At 42.8% G+C, this 20,354-nt stretch overlaps 3 protein-coding genes across 6 annotated transcripts in view; 1 reads left to right on the top strand and 2 right to left on the bottom strand.

The window, feature by feature from the left end:
- LOC128733152 (adenylate cyclase type 9) overlaps positions 1-2,512 on the bottom strand; it is an 81,501-nt gene extending 78,989 nt beyond the window's left edge. The window contains exon 1 of the mRNA XM_053826788.1: positions 1,744-2,512. The gene's annotated coding sequence lies outside the window, so the exon portion shown is untranslated. The remainder of the gene's footprint in view (positions 1-1,743) is intronic.
- A 429-nt stretch (positions 2,513-2,941) lies between these two features.
- On the top strand, positions 2,942-6,389 carry LOC128732531 (clusterin-associated protein 1). The gene is made up of 3 exons (XM_053825797.1): positions 2,942-2,963; positions 5,035-6,204; positions 6,268-6,389. The coding sequence occupies exons 1-3, from the start codon at positions 2,942-2,944 to the stop codon at positions 6,387-6,389; spliced, it is 1,314 nt and encodes a 437-aa protein (XP_053681772.1).
- Positions 6,390-6,466: 77 nt separating this feature from the next.
- The window catches only part of LOC128740124 (uncharacterized), a 68,045-nt gene continuing 54,157 nt past the window's right edge, over positions 6,467-20,354 (bottom strand). For all 4 annotated transcript variants that reach the window (XM_053835643.1, XM_053835639.1, XM_053835649.1 and 1 more), the window contains 2 exons: positions 7,122-7,389; positions 6,467-7,067 (listed from right to left, as the gene is read on the bottom strand). In XM_053835643.1, the coding sequence (XP_053691618.1) occupies positions 6,570-7,067; positions 7,122-7,389 (766 nt within the window). In that variant the 3' untranslated portion in view covers positions 6,467-6,569. The remainder of the gene's footprint in view (positions 7,068-7,121; positions 7,390-20,354) is intronic.

The raw sequence follows: 20,354 nt of genomic DNA, 5'->3' as shown, positions 1-20,354 counted from the left end.
CCTTTTGTGTTGTCAACAAAGTGTCAGGGAGACCTCAAACATCAGTTCTACCTGACGAGACAGGCACTGGCGCCCACTAAAACACAGGTAGAGCCCCAAGCATAGCCGTCACGCCTATACCCAAAGGCAGAGGCGTTTCGGCCCTGCGCGGACTCCACGACCTGACTCTAAGATCTCTCCGCCAAAGGCCGGAATGTCATATTTTAAATATAATGATGATGATGACGATGATGATGATAATGATGATGATGAGAAGAAAAATAATAGATCGAATTTGTAAATGTGCTTTGGACTTTTTGTACCACTCGAGTTGCAATATGTGGTATAGTGAAGAAGTGGAGAATTCGTCAGCCCCGCCTGACACCGGTCTTCAACCGCGCGCCCGCTTTCAGTTTTCCAACACAAACAACCACAAATGAACCAATAGGTAAAACAAATTTCGGAGCATTAGTGGTTATCAACTTATCAGGGCAAATTTAATCTTTCATCCCCTTAGTATTCACAGTGCATTCCCACGATACAAAGTAAATTGAGCGCAGCACAAGCTGGACGTTCGCGGTAGTCGACAGAAGCTTCAAAATATAGAGACTCGCCCGCCTTCCAACCCTCGAGATCAAAGTGCTGTAAAGCTCTGGGCTTAAACGTCTCTTTAAGACTCGACCCCTTCCCATCGACAGAGCCCGCGGACGGCCATCAGAGCTCAGGACAACCACGGGGCCAGTGCAAAAATCCTACTCTATCTAGCAGCACCGCCTAGCCGAAACTCGAACACGCGACACGAATTGACCTAATTTTCCCATCTGCTACCTAAGAAGTGCTATTACCCGTAATCATTACAGAGTGGTCCTTCGGCATCCAATCGGATCTGGTATCCCGCTTACATCCCCTTACTAACCCTAAGCCCCCGACCAACTCAATCAATCCGACATTTTTCGGAGATATTTGTGACAGTTGTGATAAATAAGGATGAATCCCAGAAAACTTCATCTATTGTCAGAGATCCCCATGCTGGCCTTATTCTTAAGCGGAATAAAAGCACTTTCTGAACAACGCAACAATCACATTTGGTAAATTTTTACCCCGAGTCCCACTTGAAATCACAAAAGTATTTTGATATATACCCACATTCAGAAGTAAACGTGACCGCTGTTCATTTACTGATTAGTTAAAAAGCCCTACACCACGACAAGGTTCAGTTTTATCGTAGGGGGAAATTTCTTGGGAAACAAGCTGAAATCTAAAATCAAAATCCATCATCTTTTCAATCCAATCTGGTTCAGTGGATTCAAACCTCATAGTGGCTGTACACCGTTATTTATTTTTTCAATGACTCGCTGAACAAACAAAACCAAAACAAATAACGATTGCAAGCAAAGAAAACAGAGAAGGGGCACATGATGTTCGCAACGATAAGCTTTTTTCTTGAAGTCTAATTGTATCATTGCTTCTGACGGTTATTAGTTTTGGGTTGTGGTTAGATTTGATGGAAATTCCAATATTTCAAAAGCTTCGAAAAGGTTAAACCTCCCAGCCAAAATAGGACTTTTTTTTAAATAGTAACAGAATGTCTGTATTTTCGAGTCCCCAAATTTTTCCAAATGCTCTAAGTCCTGAAACAGTTTCTGTTATTGTTTACGACTCATATTCGGCTTAATGAAAGCCACATAATCAGCTCGTCACTGTTTACCAATAGTTCGTTATCGGGTCGTTTGCAACCAGGCGAATCCATACAGTAAAAATTACCTTCACATCGCGCTGAAACCACTCCAAACTCGCTGTATACGTGTTATTGCTACCGAGAGCCAACTCGCAGTATCAATTTCCGCCGCAGCAAACAAGATAGAGGAAGACACTAATTTGCAAGAAGTATCCGCAGCAGTCCTCGCCGTCTCATTTGTCGGTCGGCTGACGTTTTACTCCATCCGACGCCAGCCGACAGGGACGCTCTACTACAGATACTGATACGGCGACGGCAGTGCTTAGTATGGTGTCGAGTTTTGTTTCACTTTGACGGTGACGGCTTTCGGGGCGCTGCTGCAGTAGCGATAGAAAAGCAGGTTGCACTTAGTTCCAAGTAGTCCTTGAAGAATCCTTGAAGATCGTTGTGTCGTTCTCGCCCTGCAACTACCCTGTACTAGAAACCTACTCACACTCTAAGCACAGACAAAATAAAACACTAAGCCACCAGTAGTAGCAGCCTCTCCGTGCTATATTGCCTTTCAACACCCCTTCCTCTGACGGACACACTACACTACCTGCGACTACAAACACATAGCACCCGCGGAACACAGAATATCCACCTTTATCGTGGAAACTTCGAAGCAACAAATGATTTTCACTACCTTCACTCACTATACATTAAATTCAGCTAAAAGTTCAAATTACCCACTCGCAGACGTTACTTCCGGTTGTATTTCAACATGCACCGATTCACCCATAGCCGATGGAGTGATTTCATCTAAATTGGTCCCAAAAAACACAATTTACAAGCACACAATGTTTTGTATCATGCAGCGACTGATTTCATTCCGCGACCACCCGTTTCAGTGAGAAAATTTTCAATGTTTTGATTTGACGTTTCTTTTTACTTTTTGCTACTTTTTCAGAAATTAGCAGCGCTCTCTTTCCCTCCTGCTGAGTGAATCTTTGGTGTAAGTTCTACACGTTCCGCACATGCAGCTTTGCCCTCTCGTTTACGCGGATGGGTTTGACTTTGGCAGGCGGAAAATGATGGAGAGATAGAGCGAGCCTTTCAGGTGTTCCTTCGGTCTTGCACTCACACAAAGGAAATTATGTTTCCCGAGCAAAATACGTCAATCGAAATCCGACAAACAGTGGTTGCCAAGGCAGCCGCGCAAGGACAAACATGCTGATGATGACTTTTTAATTTAGAATTTAACAAGTGAACTTCACTTCAATTCCTTAATAGTTGTACAAAATTATGTCTTTTAAAGATGTTAGAGGTAAGTGCGTTTTTAGATTTTACCTAAATATATAAACGCATTCTTAGAATGTTACGATAGGTGTTAGAAGTACTTTATCGAAAATAATTGAATAATAATCCCACTCTATTTCTGCAAATTTAGTTTATACAGGGTGTCTACTCCAAAAGAGAATTCTCTGAGTTTGTTCTAGAATTGGAGGAAAAAATCCAGGTTACTCAAATTATTTAAATAATCCCAAGCAACCAGTAAGCACTAAACACTAGTCCTTTAACAACATTGTATAAGCATACAGAACTATGATTAAAAGCTTATTTTTCTTTATATACTTCTGTAGAACTCACATAATGCTAAAAAGGCGAAATAGCGAGTTATTAAAATGCTACGCCACAAGCATTCAATAAACATTATTAGTGTTTGTTTGAGGCTTATTCGAAACGTCATTTTGTCTACATTATCGACGTATCGAGAAAGTATCGACGGCATATCGTTTGCTTTTATGGAAAATAAAAATAGATTCAGTCGGGATTTAAAAAAATAAAAAAGCAAGCTATTTTTTTGCTGCATCTCATAGGGAAGCAGGATAAACAGAACCATTTTATGAAGTGCTGAATAATGTTACAACCTAGACCTAGGGCTCGAACCGGGAATTAGTCATGCAACCTCATTCGTTTCCTTGCACCTTTGCTATCTAAACCATAGCGGACGTGATTGAGTGAGTTGAAATTAGTCGTACTTAAATCTTGGTGATATTCCCTCTCATATCATATCATAGCTACTTGTCCTGCATTACCAATAGGGTAGAAAAAGACGGCAACCGTCAGATGTCAGAGGGCACAAATAGTGGCCGTAGAATAGCAAAATAAGAAGTCAAGTACAAGCCGTTTATCAACACTTACGGCTCGTTTTAATGCAATTGACTAAATGCATTATATTGTCACGTTATATGCGCATATACTTCTTTCTTTAATGCTGATTTACGTTAATGCTTCTATGCATCAACAATGTTAATATACGTTTTATAACCATTAAGATTGCTAATATACAAAAGTTTGGCACTACCCAGGTAGCCAATAAGCATTACCATAAGCAGTAAATCAATCGCTTATTAGCATTTCTGGCGTTTTATACAGCACGCTGCTGTATATTAGCATTTTGAATGCGTAGCTGTTGTAAATTAGCATGCAAAATTCTATTTTAAATCTTCTTGTCGGTAATCAGCTGGTAACAAGCATTGTCAGCATTATAAGAGGGTTAGCAGTAAAGTAGCTGTATATTTTGCCAAAGTAGCAATTAAGTAGCATTTAAGGTGACTTAAATGCAGCATAAAACCCTGCAAATGCAAGCTACTCCACAACATGCATAACAGAGGGTGCTAGTGTGCAAGCAAAATGTGTAGGACGATGGTTTTTAAAGTATTTTCTTCTAAGTGTCATGTCAGTTCGTCAGTGGGTTAACTGTAGAACCAACGTGGAGTTTCGAAAACTACGCGGAAATGTTAATATGTTTAACTTCAATTTGGTTGCGCGCACCCTTGGAGAAGCCGGGCCGTGCATTCCAAAAATGTTTTATATTTTCAAGCCAACGTCGGTCGTTCTACTTTCTGACCAACGCGGCTGGTTTTGCTTTGCATGGATTGACCGGAATTTAATCCTCTAGATCCAGGCTAGATATCTGAATTGGATTAGATAGAGGGCAGGGTCGTTATCCAAGTCTGAGAATGCAAGGTTTTTACCAAAGTAGATGAGTATACTGATCAGCATTTTTAGCATGCTGCTCAAACATTACGAACACGGATTATCGCCATTATAAATCGTATAAAGCTGGATAGAAGCCGCGATCGAAAAATTTTCACGTAAGAAAATCTTATCGTTATCGGTTGACATTAGCATGTTGTTGAAATCTTTGGAATACTATCTTGGTTAATTTCTATGTAGATTAGAGGTTTCCAACTTTTTTTGGTTCGCGAATCTGCTGGCGAAATACCGTATACTATTTTGCTGCGAGTCAAATTTTAGGCAAAACCTGGGGGTTCGCGAACCTCCATTTCGGAAACGCTGATGTAGGTAATAAATGTTTTTCTACTCCACAGATCTCTCGGAACACCTAAAGCTTCTGGGCTACCCCAACAACATTCCGATTTCGGTATTGAACACCCCATTCGGTGGACCAGAGAGTTTCGTTGCCTACTCGGACATACTGACATGGCTTATCAGTCGACTGGATCCCAACTTACAGCTTGCAGGCGGCACTCGCAGTGAACAGGACCGTATTGCTTTCGTACGTTCGGCTACAGAGTTTTTAGTGACAAAATCCAACATTAAGGTGAACCCACGTAAGTTGTATGCTAGCTCGGCAGCAGCATCCGCTGAGCTGCTCAAGGTCACTTCCCTATTAATTTCGTCACCAAAAGTAACCGGAGCGGACGATGAATCAATAAAATCTCATGTTGAGATCGATCTATCCGATAAAATAGATGATTTGAAAAAAGTGCGTGGGCTATCGTCCGATCTAACTAATAGAGGAGCAGCCCTGTACGATCTGCTCCGAAAAGAACTGGTGAACAGAGAGACTCGTACCATTCAATCTAGCCGCCCATTAGAGCTGGCAACGGTTGAAAAAGTAATCAAATCCGCAATAAGTACACTAGAGTCGAAGCTTGTCAGCTCCAGGGCAACATTGGAGAGTCTCAAAGCTGAAAATGCTAATCTACTTTCTAAAATACAACGTAAATCATCCGAGCTAGAGCGGTCAAGACAACGTTTGCAAGCCCTGCAGAAAGTTAGACCAGCTTATTTGGAAGAATTCGAAAAGCTCGAGATCGAGTTGAAGAATCTCTACGAGCAGTACATTATCCGTATTCGTTGTGTAGACGCTTTAAAATCTCAGCTAATTAGCAAGAATCGTACCCCGACACCGACTTCGCCGATTGCTAAAATGGTGGATAACAGCTTGACAATTCTGCCTGAAGGCTTGATGGATTCGGATGATGAAAACGACGATGATTTAGATGACTTCGATGAGCGAGAAGATGTAAAACTGAAGTCGGACAAAAGAGTGCTAAGGAGCGAGCTCTTGAATCGAGACCGCGGATCCACACGGTTCCGCAGCAGACATGGTGAGGGAGGAGCTCCCCCGATGAGTGGGCGTGATCGAGTTCGAGTGATCGGTAGTATGAACGATGATTTGGGACCATTGGATAGTTCTCTCGGTAGCTCTGCTGAGTCGGAAAGTGATCTGGAAATGAACGGCAGCAACGGACGTAGGGATTTCTAAGTGATATTTAGATATAATTGAGTTACTTAGTATTTTTATTCTATTTTAGTAATCGATGAGCTGCGCACGGACGATGATGACGAAGACGACGAGAGTTTAACAAAATTGGCAAGGGAAAATTCCACTCTAAACCGCAGCGCTAAGCAAGATCAAAGTGATGAGGACTTCTGATTTCGTTCCTTCAATTGACCATTCATATTTAAAACACAATAAAAATGTACATCATTTTATACACAAGAAATACGCAGCAATAATGATTTTGGAGGTTGCATTAAAATCAACTTGAGCAGGTTTAGGGCTTTCTTTCCAATACTTACGTGGCTAGTGAATACTCGTTCGCTTTCATTCTGGCTACATGTGAACATCATTGTACCGTTCGAAGTTATGTCGATGATCGATCAACATCAAATCATGATGGTATGTCAAAGGAGGCGTTTGCGTCGAATCGCTTTGTTCTGGTTGACTCTGGTGAGACGGTAGATTAGGAGGCCCGCTGGAGCTAACGACACTACTGCTGTTCAGTTTTTCCTCCTCCTTAGCCAAGTAACTATCAGCAATGTCTCGATCTAGACCTGTGTACGTGAAGGCCTTCTCCGGTTGTTGGTTTGAATCGTCAATGCGCTGCTGTCGATAGTGACTCCGATGGAGTTCTTCCGGTAAAGCCAGATTCTGCTCTGAATTGGCTCGAGTGGAGCGCTTGCGGTTAAGACGGGCCATGTGTGCCTCCATCAGTGCAGTTTCTGGATACATCGGTGGATACTGGTGAACACCAGGTGGTGGCATCATAGGAGGAGGATACATTGCCGGCGGAGGAGGTGGCGTCGAGTACATCGGTAGCATCTGTGGAAGCTAAGAAAAAAGCGTTTCAACAGTAATTTTGATTCAGTAGTTAACATTGGTTACCCCGTTGCCAGCGCAAGCTGGAACGAGCATGACCGGTCTGGGTCCGGTTCCGGTTCCATTGCTGAATGTATCCGAACGGTGTTTTTCCCCGTACACTGAACCAAAGCCACGATTAAGCATCGTCTGATACATCATGTCCTTGATGGATGGATCGACCTGTAGGGAGTTTATATAGTCTTCTACCTTTTGCTGGGATAAAAAGGCTTGCGAGCCAGGTGAACTGCTACTGTTAATCATGTTCTCCATCATTTGCGTCTTTTGAGAGGGCCTGCAAGAGAGAAAGAAAATGATATTAATGTTTAGAGCAAGTTTTTGTGCCACATATCACTGGCGGAACTGATTTATATGAAACGAATCTATAGGATAGAATTCTGGATGCCGAGTTACGTCAGCTATGCCACATATACAGCAACGTACAGTAAAAAATGCCAGATATGTCAATAAGCGATTGGTTTACTGCTTATGCTAATGCTTATCGGTTACCTGGGTAGTGACTTGCTCAAAAACTAAACTAAAACCATCCCAAGAAACAATTTCAGACTGATCAAACGCTTTTATATTCCAAGTAACAACTGTAGTTGAATTGCAAAAGCAATTGCTGTTTACTGGTTGATTTAAGGTCACCAAAGCTGCATAAACTAAGCTCTTAAAGCGATGTTTAAGCTACTTTAAGTTTTTCAAACCAGCTCTCTCCCAAAAGCTGATAAACAAGTTTAATAACGGATTTTTCTGCTAAACAATCCGCTTCTAAGCAGCCATAAACATCAAATCGTTTTAAAGCTGCTTAAAGCTGTTAAAGTGGCTTTATAAACCAGTAGAAGCTTTCATACGGCTCACAGTTTTCAAGCTACTTTAAAGCTGCCTAAGGATGTTAAAGTGGCTTTACTTACTTACTTAGGTGGCTTGCCGTCCTAAGACAAAGCCTGTTGAACAAAGTTTCTCCATGTAACTCGGTTGAGAGCTACCGCTCTCCAATTCTTCCGACACCGAGTACTCTCCGCCAAATCTCGCTCCACCTGGTCTAACCATCTTGCTCACTGTGCTCCTGGTCGTCTTGTTCCTACCGGATTTGAGGCGAACACCATCTTTGCAGGGTAGTTGTCCGGCATTCTTGCAACATGCCCTGCCCATCGTATCCCTCCAGCTTTAACCACCTTCTGGATACTGGGTTCACCATAGAGCTGTGCGAGTTCATGGTTCATCCTCCGCCTCCATACTCCGTTTTCCTGTACGCCGCCGAAGATCGCTCTTAGTACTCGTCGTTCGAAAACTCCGAGCACTCGCAGGTCCTCCTCGAGCATTGTCCATGTTGAATGCCCGTAGAGAACAACCGGTCTGATAAGCGCCTTGTACAGGGTGCACTTTGTACGTGGACTTAGTCTGCACAACCGCAATTGCTTGTGGAGCCCATAGTAAGCACGACTTCCGCTGATAATACGCCTCCGAATCTCACGGCTGGTATCATTGTCCGCCGTTACCAGTGAGCCAAGGTAGACAAATTCATCGACTACCTCAAACTCATCGCCGTCGATCAATATACTACTGCTCAATCTTTTCTGCTTCGCGCTTTAGTCTGGTGTACTGTTCAGCCACCGCCACAGATGTTCTGCCGATAATATCAATGTCATCGGCAAAGCAGACGAATGAACCCTCTGTGTGATTCGAATGAACTTGACAATCCACCCGAAATCCGAACACAGCACTGTGTACCATCCTTCGTAGATTTAATCAGTTTGATGAGCTTCCTGGGGAAGCTGTTCTCGTCCATGATTTTCCATAGCTCTTTCCGGTCGATGGTATCATATGCGACTTTGAAGTCAACGAATAAATTATGCGTGGGAACTCTGTATTCACGGCCCTTTTGGAGGATTTGCCGCAGTGTAAATATTTGATCCGATGTAGACCGACCTTCAACGTAGCCGGCTTGATAAGTTCCCACAAATCTATTCGCAATTGGTGATAGACGGCGGAAAATGATTTGGGACAGCACTTTATAGGCGGCATTGAGAACGGTGATCGCTCGATAGTTCTCACAGTCCAACTTGTCGCCCTTTTTATAGATCGGGCAGATAACTCCATCTTTCCACTCCTCCGGTAGCTGTTCCGTTTCCCAAATTTTAGCAATTAGTCGGTGCAGACAAACGGCCAGCTTTTCTGATCCCATTTTAATAAGCTCCGCTCCGATACCATCTTTTCCAGCTGACTTGTTGTTCTTTAGCTGCATGATGGCCTCCTTAACTTCGCCTATCGTTGGGGCTGGCACCTCTTCCCCGTTTGTTGCACCGTCGAGATCGCTTTCCCCGTCGCCATGGTTCTCCGTCTGGGCGCCATTCAGATGATCGTCGAAGTGCTGCTTCCACCTATCGGTCACCCCACGATCGTTCGTCAGAATACTGCCAGTCTTATCCCGACACTTTTCGGCTCGCGGCACAAAGCCTTTGCGGGATCCGTTCAGTTTCTGGTAGAACTTTCGCGTTTCCTGAGAACGATGCAGCCGCTCCAACTCTGCATATTACTGCTCTTCCAGGTAGCGCTTTTTCTCCCGAAAGATTTGGTTTCGCTGCATATTCTTCTGTCTGTGTCTTTCCACGTTCTGACGTGTGGCACTGCGCATCTTGGCCACCCTCGCAGCGTTCTCCTCATCCGTCACTCTCCTACACTCATCGTCAAACTAATCGTTCCGCTGATTCCGGGCCACATGCCCGATGGAGCTCTCCGCTACCCTGCTGATGGCTGTTTTGATAGTGTTCCAACAGTCCTCGAGAGAGGCTTCGGCCAGCTCGTCCTCTTCCGGCAGCGCAGCTTCGAGTGAATGCGCGTAATTTGCGGCGACGTCTGGCTGCTTCAGCCGCGCGAGATCTAACCGAGGCTGGCGTCGGTACCGAATGTTGTTCACAACGGAGAGTCTTGAGCGCATCTTAGCCATCACTAGGTAGTGGTCCGAGTCAACGTTAGCGCTTCGATAGGATCTGACGTCGATAATGTCTTATTGTCTTATTTAATGTTTATTGTGCTTAACGCACGCTCTTAGATAACTACTGGACTATGGTAGTTAGGCTGTTTATTCGCCGTTGATCGGCTTTCCAGCGGTTAATGTCTGAGAAGTGCCGATTGTCGATCAAAACGTGGTCGATCTTTGATTCTGTCTGATTTGGTGACCAGGTGTACTTGTGATGGATTCTGTGCTGGAAAAGGTACTACGTATGGCCATATTCTTGGCGACGGCAAAGTCGATAAGTCTTGGGCCCATTTCATTGGTCCGCTGGTGTGCACTGAACCTTCCAATCACCGGTTTGTATTCCTCCTCCTGGCCGACCTGAGCATTGAAATCCCCGATGACGATCTTGATATCATGTTTTGGGCAGCGATCGTATTCACTCTCCAACTGCGCGTGGAATTCATCCTTGTCGTCATCGGTACTTCTGAGGTGAAGGCTGTGCACGTTCATGATGCTTATATTGAAGAATCGCCCCTAGATTCTCAACCTGCACATTCGAGGATTGATTGGCCACCACCCAATCACCCGTTTCCGCATCTCGCCCATCACTATGAAAGCTGTACCCAGCTCGTGTGTGTTGCCGCAGCTCTGGTAGATGGTATGTCTGTCTCTGAACGTACGTACCGTTGAGCTCTTCCAGCACACCTCCTGCAGCGCTACCACGTCGAACTTGCGGCTCTTCAATACGTCGGAGAGCACTCGAGTGCTCCCTTGGAAATTGAGAGATCGGCAGTTCCACGTCCCGAGTTTCCAATCTATAGTCCATTTTCGTCGCGTGGGTCTATTCCGATTGTTCCAGTGAGAATTTATTTGTTCTTCGTTGCGTGCTTTAGTATTTTTCGTGGTGACGGGTTGCAAAGCCTGCTACACCAACCCCTGTTTCGCCGTAGGCCCAACGAAGCTCGAAAGAGCCCTCCTTTCCTGTCCGCATACGACCTTGGCTTCCACCGGGGTTGGTTACCCGATCTCCACCAAAGTTGCTCGTATCCCGGCTGGTACCACGAGGAGGTAGGAATAGGAGTTGCTGAATACTAGGCTATGAACCACTGTAGGGTCTACTTTATGCCTACACGTGCACAAGGCACCGACGGTACGCATTATTCAGCCGTTTACTAGCCTCCCTAAAGTGGCCTAAAGTGGCTTTAGAAAATACTACCAAGCTTTCATTCGATTCACAGCACACATACTGTCAGATTATAGAATTGCGCAATTCAACATTCAACAGTTATCGACATTATCGACTGCTTCAGGTGTAAAGTATTTTCACTATCTGTTCTGCAGATGCAGATGGAACGGATCATACAGTGAGTGCTTGTGGATCAAAAGATGGCTGTTCATTTCCCGAAAGAAAACGGACATGTATTTTTAATTAGCTTGTATATACGAATTAAAGTTATTCGAAACTCAAAATATAGCATATACGACGCCATAGCAAAATAAAAAAACGCGTTCCATTTTTTTGAATTTGAAATTAAATTATTAATTACAGTGGACCCCCGTTCGTTTGAACGATTCCTCATGCAAACTTACGGGGTTACTTTTTAATTTGAACAATTGACCGCCCTAAATATGCTGAAACTCGTATGAACTGGCCGTCCTGTTCTTTGTTATTGTTTTGATGGTTTGATTTAATTGGCAGTTGCAAGCAGCGAATATTTCATTCTCCGATCGGATTTCTATTATAATCGTTGGGAAAACGAAATGTGAAACAGATTAAACACGCTTGGCCAGTGCAAACAAATCGTGTTTATGTGCATTGTGTGCATAAGCAAATGATGTCATATTGAGAATGACATTTGAACCATTTTTAATTTGCACGTCGTGCAAACCAACGGGGTTTAAAATAAAAAGTGTTCAGATTAAAAACAGTCAAACGAACGGGGGTCCATGGTGTGTGACCGCTAATTACGCTATGGACTAAGACCACCCAATTGATACCGGTAGTAGCGTACAACTTACCTCGTCAGCAGTCCAATGATGAAAGAGGACGATTCTCCTCATGTCTTGCACACCACGCGTAGAATCAATAAACGTGGTTGCTGTGACTACAATATATTCGTTGTGTTACTTAGTAACATGTAAACAAGTCAGTCCATATCACCCAGATATATTTATACCACACATCTCCCCCTTTCTCAGAAAAAAAATAAAGTAGGTGCAGTTTTACTTAACTTATAAATAAACTCCGCTAATTTGTTTAAGAGTGTACGTTTTACTTCACAATGGGCTATTACAATTTTCTTAAATGACACCCTTCGTCGAAAGTCGGCTGTCAAATATTGTTCGTCAAGTCATGGGTAACTTAGTTACGATCGTTCTACGTCTGCAAACGAGCCTCCAACTTTTCATTTGCTTTTAAAATTTTTCAATTGAAAGGGAAAAAATCAAGGGGTCGGACACTCAGCACATAGTGCCCCGGCACTGCAGAGATAGCAAACGGCACACCTCTAAAGCCTTATAAAAATAACATTTATAGGGCTTTACACACCTCCGGTTCAATTTTACATATGAAATGGGAGCACTGCCAGTTGTCAAAATCATCTCGCACGGTTGCCAGATCTATCAGATTTTAACGAATTTAACAAATCTTGCAGTTCGGCACTTTCGGTACAGCATCGGCACAGCTCGGTTCGTTTCAAGTCGCCTAACATAAAAACGGCTGTGTCGAGTGACCGACCCCTTGGAAAAAATAGAGAAGACTTAGCGAGTACAATTTACGTTAGTTTTGAATGAAGTTTCAGTACCTTAATGTGTGAATTTATCCAGTAATGTAAAGAAGCTGATAAAAATCTTCCACAAGAGAAGCTGATAAAAATTAAAAGCATACTATCAGCTGCGGAACAGGCATCGTTTCAAAAGTTTGAATTTGTAGGATTTATTCCCGTGTGCAATCAACAGCAGCTAGTGATATCTTCGGATCTTCTTTGAAATGGTCCGCAATCTGAAATTCAAGTTTGGCGCATTTACAATGACCACATCAAGGCGCACCGTATGTTTCAAGGGACCATTTTCATAATAAAGCAAAGTTCGAAAACTAATAATGTTATACTGTTTACGGATGATGGAATTTTCTGGTCGATTTACATTTCTGGCTGCAAGGATATTTATAGGCTCACCTAGCAGCTGATGAGGCTTAAGCGTTTAACAGAGACCACACCAAGGTGCATAAAACTTCACTAGCACCGGACGCACTGTTTGAAAAATTTTGCGTAGTTAGTAGCACTGAGGGGTTCACGAACAACATAAATCAACGGGATAGTGACGATCATCTAACGGCATCTGTGTATAATCTTCCTGACTTACTTTATAAGAGCTGTTTTGATGCCTTCTGCGCGGGTTTTGCTACTCGCAATGCGCGTACTTACCCGCCCTGCCCGGCGTATGTGCGGCCCTTTCAATTCGCTTTATGCTGCCCTTTCGATCTGCCATTGCGCGGTCCTTTCAACCCGCCACTGCGCGGTCATTCTAACCCGCCATTGTGCGGTCCTTTCTATCCGTTTTTATGCGGTCTTTCCGACCCGCGATTGCGCGGTCCTTCCAACCCGCGATTGCGCGGTCCTTCCAACCCGCGATTGCGCGGTCCTTTCGACCCGCGGTTGTGCGGTCTCTCCGATCCGCCATTGTGCGGTCCTTCCGACCCGCCATTGCGCGGTCCTTTCGACCCACCATTGCGCGGTCCTTCCAACCTGCCATTGCGCGGTCCTTCCGACCCGCCATTGCGCGGTCCTTCCGACCCGCCATTGCGCGGTCCTTCCGACCCGCCATTGCGCGGTCTTTCCGACCCGCCATTGCGCGGTCCTTCTGACCCGCCCTATATAGTCTTTCCGACCCGCTTTGTTGGTGATCAATAATAATTTTTCCTTCAAAAGTTGTTCCCACTTGAAGGACAATGCAATTTTCCTAAATATGTTTCCGCAATCTACAGCTGTAGTCACTCAATAGAATCTCTGTTTCATCCATCTTCGTGCTTCTGTCAGTAATTTAAAATAACGCACCGATAGAGATTGTCTCTTTATCAGCGCAATGATCCCTTATCTTTTTCACTGTACTGCAGCAGAAAGTCTAAAGATTTATGACCCTGTACCAACCACTTTGGTAGCCCACTTCGTAGAAATGATAATCCTAGCAGATCGAATCTTCTCATGAATAACTGTTGATCTGCTATTTCATTTTTTTTATAATTGCTCGCACTTGTCACTATAATTGAAGGCGACTAATGCCGCAGCTTCCGCCTGCCGTTTTCCACCTATTGATTGTGCTTAAAATGAATTTTCTTCCGGTGAGATTTTTGTTTTGCTTTCTCTTCAAAAACAATTCTGCATTGGTCACGACACGAAAAAATCGAGCACTTGTTTTATCGGAAAACAACCCGGAGAATATCTTACAACTCACTTTTCGAATTTTCTGCACCATACTGCCAAAAGCAAAAAAAGAAACCGCTACACCGCTATCGTGAGATGGTCGAGAACTTGTAAACGCTTCTCCCCCAGCTAAATCTTGGTCTTAGTCCATAACACTTTGAATTTCCATATTTTTTTCATAGTCCTGTCACGGTCGCCAAATTGTGTGACCGCTAATTACGCTATGGACTAAGACCACCCAATTGATACCGGTAGTAGCGTACAACTTACCTCGTCAGCAGTCCAATGATGAAAGAGGACGATTCTCCTCATGTCTTGCACACCACGCGTAGAATCAATAAACGTGGTTGCTGTGACTACAATATATTCGTTGTGTTACTTAGTAACATGTAAACAAGTCAGTCCATATCACCCAGATATATTTATACCACACACATGGTATTGGCTGTATAAAGGTTGATGAGACGTTGATTAAGCGACTGTAAAACATTGCAAAACTATTTCTCGTCATATAAAAATAGATTGGACAACATTGCGTGAATTCACTATTATTAAAAACGCGCAAAAGCCTCTTTGAAGCTTTATTGCAACTTCGAAAGCAGCCATTATCAAGCCCAAAGCCTGATAAAATCACCAGATATATATGTTTGGGAACTGAAAAAAAGCTTTTATTTCTAAATCGAAACCATAGTTCAGTCCAAAATAGCATTGGGCGATACTGCGAGAAGCATCGATATTCGAATATCGATACAATTTTTTTAAAAGTATCGATCCGGCTGAAATATCGGGCGGCAAGTATCGATACCAGTAGTATCGATATCGGTATCGATACACTGACAGGGTGTACGCAACCACAACGAAAACCATACTTTTGTTTATTATTTAGCTTAATTTTCATCCGTTTTTTCAGCAAATCCGTTTTCTTAAGTCGGTAAACCGACTTTTTGCCAGATTGACCGGTCACCAGCTTTGCAAGTGAAAAACCGGCCGGGCCGGCCAGAAATCGAGCACTCAGCAACCTTACAGACAAAAATGCTAGAAATGGAACCTATGAATAAAAGCGAGGTGACCATATCGGTCGAACTAAAAAATCAGAACATTTTCTGCCCAAACATGCGGATGAAGATTTAGATTCGACAAACCAATTAATTTAACCCCCTTCCACCTCTGTTTACGCTACAAAAGGTACAAGCCATACAAAACTGGACAATAATGATGACCGTGAGAATGTACCTCTACAATCATACAGATAACTAAATTAAACACTTTGCTCTACAAGTGGTAACACCAACAGGTAACAATGCTCCTAATGGCCCTTAACACCTAATACAGTAAACATCCAAACATTGAAATAACTGTAGAGCGTAACACTTGCTGAGACAGATGAAAGTCAAACACTGCTGAAATTTGGTTATCTTGGCTATCAGCAAGAGAGACAAGAAAAAAAATGCTACGTTGTAACGACCCGGGGTGGATTGTGCTATATCAAGAACTCCCAAGTCAGTTTCATCCTGGTGCCAATGGTGCATTCGTACAACATGCCAGCCGTGTACACATTGGCGTAGCTAGGTAATTTCCCTGGAGGGGGCCCAGGGGGTGCCTTCCGAAAAAAATTTCATTATGATCCAGTTACGCCGGCTGTCAGCGATAGCACAGGGTTTTGTAGGGAAATACCAGACGGGCTTCATGAGAGCCCGCGCAATTACAGACCAGATGTTTATCATCCGACAGATCTTGCAGAAATATCGGGAGTACAACGTGCCCATGCACCACATCTTTATTAATTTCAAAGCAGATACGATGCACTCGATCGAGGCTAGCTATGACAGATAATGCAAGAGCACGGTTTTCCGGATAAACTGGGGCAAGTGATCAGAGCTACATTGTATCGAGAGATGTATTTCGTGTGTAAAGCCCTGTATAGAGTTCCGAGCGAAGTGAAAATCCCATACAAAACGTTCAACTTTTTCACTAGCGCAAAAACTGCATTTCGCTTCACTCGGAACTGTAAACAAACGTGATCCACCGAAATTAAAGATTGTGGATGACATCTTTTTCACTTGGGTACTTTTCTTTCGCGAGCGTCTACGTTCGTGAACAAAGCTGCAGCTAGCGAAAACTTGACGTTTCAAGCCAATGAGTGTGTACAGGTGTGGAAAAGGGAAATATTTATTAATATTGGCAAAAAAACTTCATGACTCCAAAAACATACCGCAACGAGCAATGTGGATTTTTTGTAGAATTAGACATCACGCCAAACCGTTATTACTGATTTTTAGGTTTTAAAAACGTATTGATAATGTTTTGCGCTACACTTAATTACTGCAGCACCATTGCCCCACTTGTAAATACCGCATTTTGCAAATTTGTTTTCACTTCGCTCGAACTGTAAACCCTTCAATTCACTTCGCTTGAACTGTAAACCGAAAGCTCACGAAATTATGAAGAGATCCACAGTCTTTATTTTCCGCGAGCGAAAAGACACGCTTTTTCACTTGCTTCGATTTTCACTTCGCTTGGAACTGTATACTATGCTTAACTCGGGAACACTTTCGAATCCTTTTTACATACTATTCAACTTCGCTCTTGAGGGGGTGGTCCGACGAAAGCGAAGTCTAGGAGGATTGGGTTAAACATAAGTGCGTCGAAGCCCAAATACATGAAAGAAAGAGGCTCGATAAATCAAACACGTGCCTCACACGGACGGTAACTGTTCACAGCGTCGCTTGCCGGAAGCGGCAGGCACACCGGACAATATTTGGCGGAGAACAAACTGAAAGCGGAGAGTGGCAGAGACGAATGAATCACGAGCTACAGAAACTGTTCTCATTGTCATCTGGCGAAAGTCAGTAGGCTATCGTGGGCCGGACATTTCGTAAAGATACCGGACGGCAGTGTGACGGAAACAGCTCTTTTCAACAGCTACTTCAGCACCAGGAACAGGGAGGCTTAACGTGCGAAGATGGCACGACCAAGTCGAAAGTGATTTGAGTCTTCTGAGACTGGAAAATTGGCGACGAGTGGCCCAAGATCGAGTTGAATGGAGACGACTGTTTATAACAGCATGAGCCGGGGTGGCTATCAGGTTACTGACGGCTACTAACGATAACAACAACTACGCGTTTGCCATACCTAGCAAAAAAGGAAAACATCAACGCGGTGGGAATATATACACTGAATGTTTTTCCGGTTTTTCAATTACAATGTGGAAAATTTCTGGAGGGGGCCTGGTACCCCAGGCACCCCCTCTAGCTACGCCAATGCGTGTACGATGGGAATCTTTCAAGGTAGTGCCTGCAGCTCGTGGTTTATATGCTTGGACCGCTCTCTGCTTCCAGTTACCAACACCTTGCGTTCAAATACGGCAAATGCACTTATATTTTGCGTACGGTTTATGCTCCTTGATCGAAATCACTTACGAAGGCAAAAGTAGACCTGACATAGCTAGCATGTGTCGTTGAATCTGCTTACTCGTATTATTGACGGCGGTTGCCAGAGATCCCTAATTTATGAATTCATCAACCCTTTCCAGTTCATCTCCGTCAAAAGTCACTCCATGCAGGGTTTCTTCACTTAACAACGCGGTTGCGGCCTCATTGACGGCCTAGCGTATCCAACCACATCCATTTTCGAGTGGCAAGACAGCTAGCTCCATTGAGGAAAGCAAAGCTTCACTCAGCAAGTGCGCGTAGTTCTCAGCAACTTGCGAGTTATCTAAATGATCGCATTTGAAGATTATTTTAAAATCGGAGCTGGAATTGCACTTGAAATTTTACTTAAAATTGAACTTGAAATAGAAACTGAAATTTAACTTAGAATTAAGCATGGCATTATGCTAAAAATTGAACTTTAAATTGATATTGATGATCAAATGATATTGGACAGTTTGAATCAATTTCAACTTAAATATTTACTTTAAATTGAACTGGAAGTAAGACTTTAAATTGTCCTTAAAATTAAACTAAAAGTGGAACTTGAATTTGGACTTCAAATTACACTTAAAATTGGACGCGAAGTTAAACTTAAGTTTGGACTAATTCAGACTAGAATATATAAATAGGACTTGAAATTACACATGAAATAGGACTTAATGAGACATGAAATTGAACTTGAAATTTTACTTGAAACTAACATGAATTGGATGTAAAATTATACTAGAAATTTTACTTACAACTTCGCCAGAAATTGGAGTTAAATCGGACTTAAAAAGGAACTTCGAATTGGACTTGAAATAGGATTTGAAATTTAATTTAATTTTTACATCGCCCAAGAAATCCGACTTGAAATTGGATTTCAAATTGAAATTAAAGTTTTATTTAAAATTTGATTTAAGACTGGAACTAGCAATGCATCTATTTTTGCAGCGTTAGTATATTTATCGATAAAAATAGCCGCCGTACTTTATTTTAATTTTTAGGTACACCTCATATTTTAATTTCTACGAGTTCGAGGTGGTAAACTAGTTTATATACTTCGGGTCGTTGATGACGTCGGATAACAACTGCAGCAGAGAAACACACCTCACCATTCTTGCCGGAAGTCGTGCTTACTACGGATTCTACAAGACCATAAAATTTGACCAACTTCAACCCTGTATCAAATGTACCATGTACAAAGCGCAAATATGACCGATAGTCTACGGGCACGAAATGTGGACAATGCTCGACGGAGACTTGAAAGCGCTGCAACGGCCATGGCAACGTTTGGACGTTGTGTGCTTAGGATCATCTTTGGTGGTGTATGTGAGTACGGTGTATGGAGAAAAAACATAAACCACAAGCTGGCGCAGCTTTTCGGCGAACCCAGTATTCAGAAAGTTGCTGAGGCTGGAAGGGTACAATGGGCGAGACATGCCGGAAAACAATCCCGTAAAAATGATGTTTGCCTCGAATTCGATTGGTTCCAGGCGCAGAGGTACGCAGCGTGCTCGACGGTTAGACCAAATGGACTCCATTTAATGGAGCAAGTCCTGGAAAGTGTGGGACGTTCGAGAAATTGGAGACGGGCAGCCATGGACCGAGTTTGTTGGCGGAACATTGTTATGCAGGTGAAATCCTAATGGACATCGCATTAGGATAAGCAAGGTTATTATTGCAGATTGCATCAAAAACGCGAAATACAAGGAACTTGCAGACAAAATGCAAGTAAAATCCCAGCAGCGAGCTGTCATTGATTCATGTCAAATTTTTGCAAGCCGTCAAATTGGTGATTACTAAACAGTCGATGCAGAAGAAAAGTGAGATAATAGATACGTTTTGGGATCGTTTGATGGTTATTTCGAAATATACAACTGCAAATAATTCAACATATAGTGCAAAGTGACCTAAATTTAATAGCAGAAAAATTTACGTTACGAAAATTCGGTGCCACTATGTTTGTTTACCAAAAGCTGTCAGAGCTGCTGCGCTCGTATCCAGTGATGCTAAAATTTCGAAAAACTTTAGAATAAAAAATTGCATTAGTGTACCAAACATGCTTGCAGCATAACATGTGATGTTTTTAGATTCTATCACACAATTTTTGTTAAAGATATTCTGAAAATAGCATGGAAACAATATGATTGAATTTGTTTGAAGAAGAAAAACGACTGATAATATTCTCTATTACGAAGCACTGTAATGGCTCTATTTAGATCGCAACACTGATTGCAGATGTTTGGCTGTTTCCTTGCAATTGCTGTGCATTTAGTCGTTTCACTGCAACCTGCAATAATTAGGATAAGTATTTTAGTTTCTCTAGCTTTTACTATATAAAGGTATCGATACAAATATCGGCGTTTTAGCATCGATACTGGCCGGTATCGGGACGCTCAGTATCGATCCAAAATATCGATGTATCGGCCCAAAAGTATCGATTTTTTCGATACAGATACAG

This window comes from Sabethes cyaneus, chromosome 1, assembly GCF_943734655.1.
Source record: "Sabethes cyaneus chromosome 1, idSabCyanKW18_F2, whole genome shotgun sequence".
Lineage (NCBI taxonomy): Eukaryota > Metazoa > Arthropoda > Insecta > Diptera > Culicidae > Sabethes > Sabethes cyaneus.
Note: the sequence above shows the minus strand (reverse complement) of the source record. Positions and strands in the feature narration are given on the sequence as shown.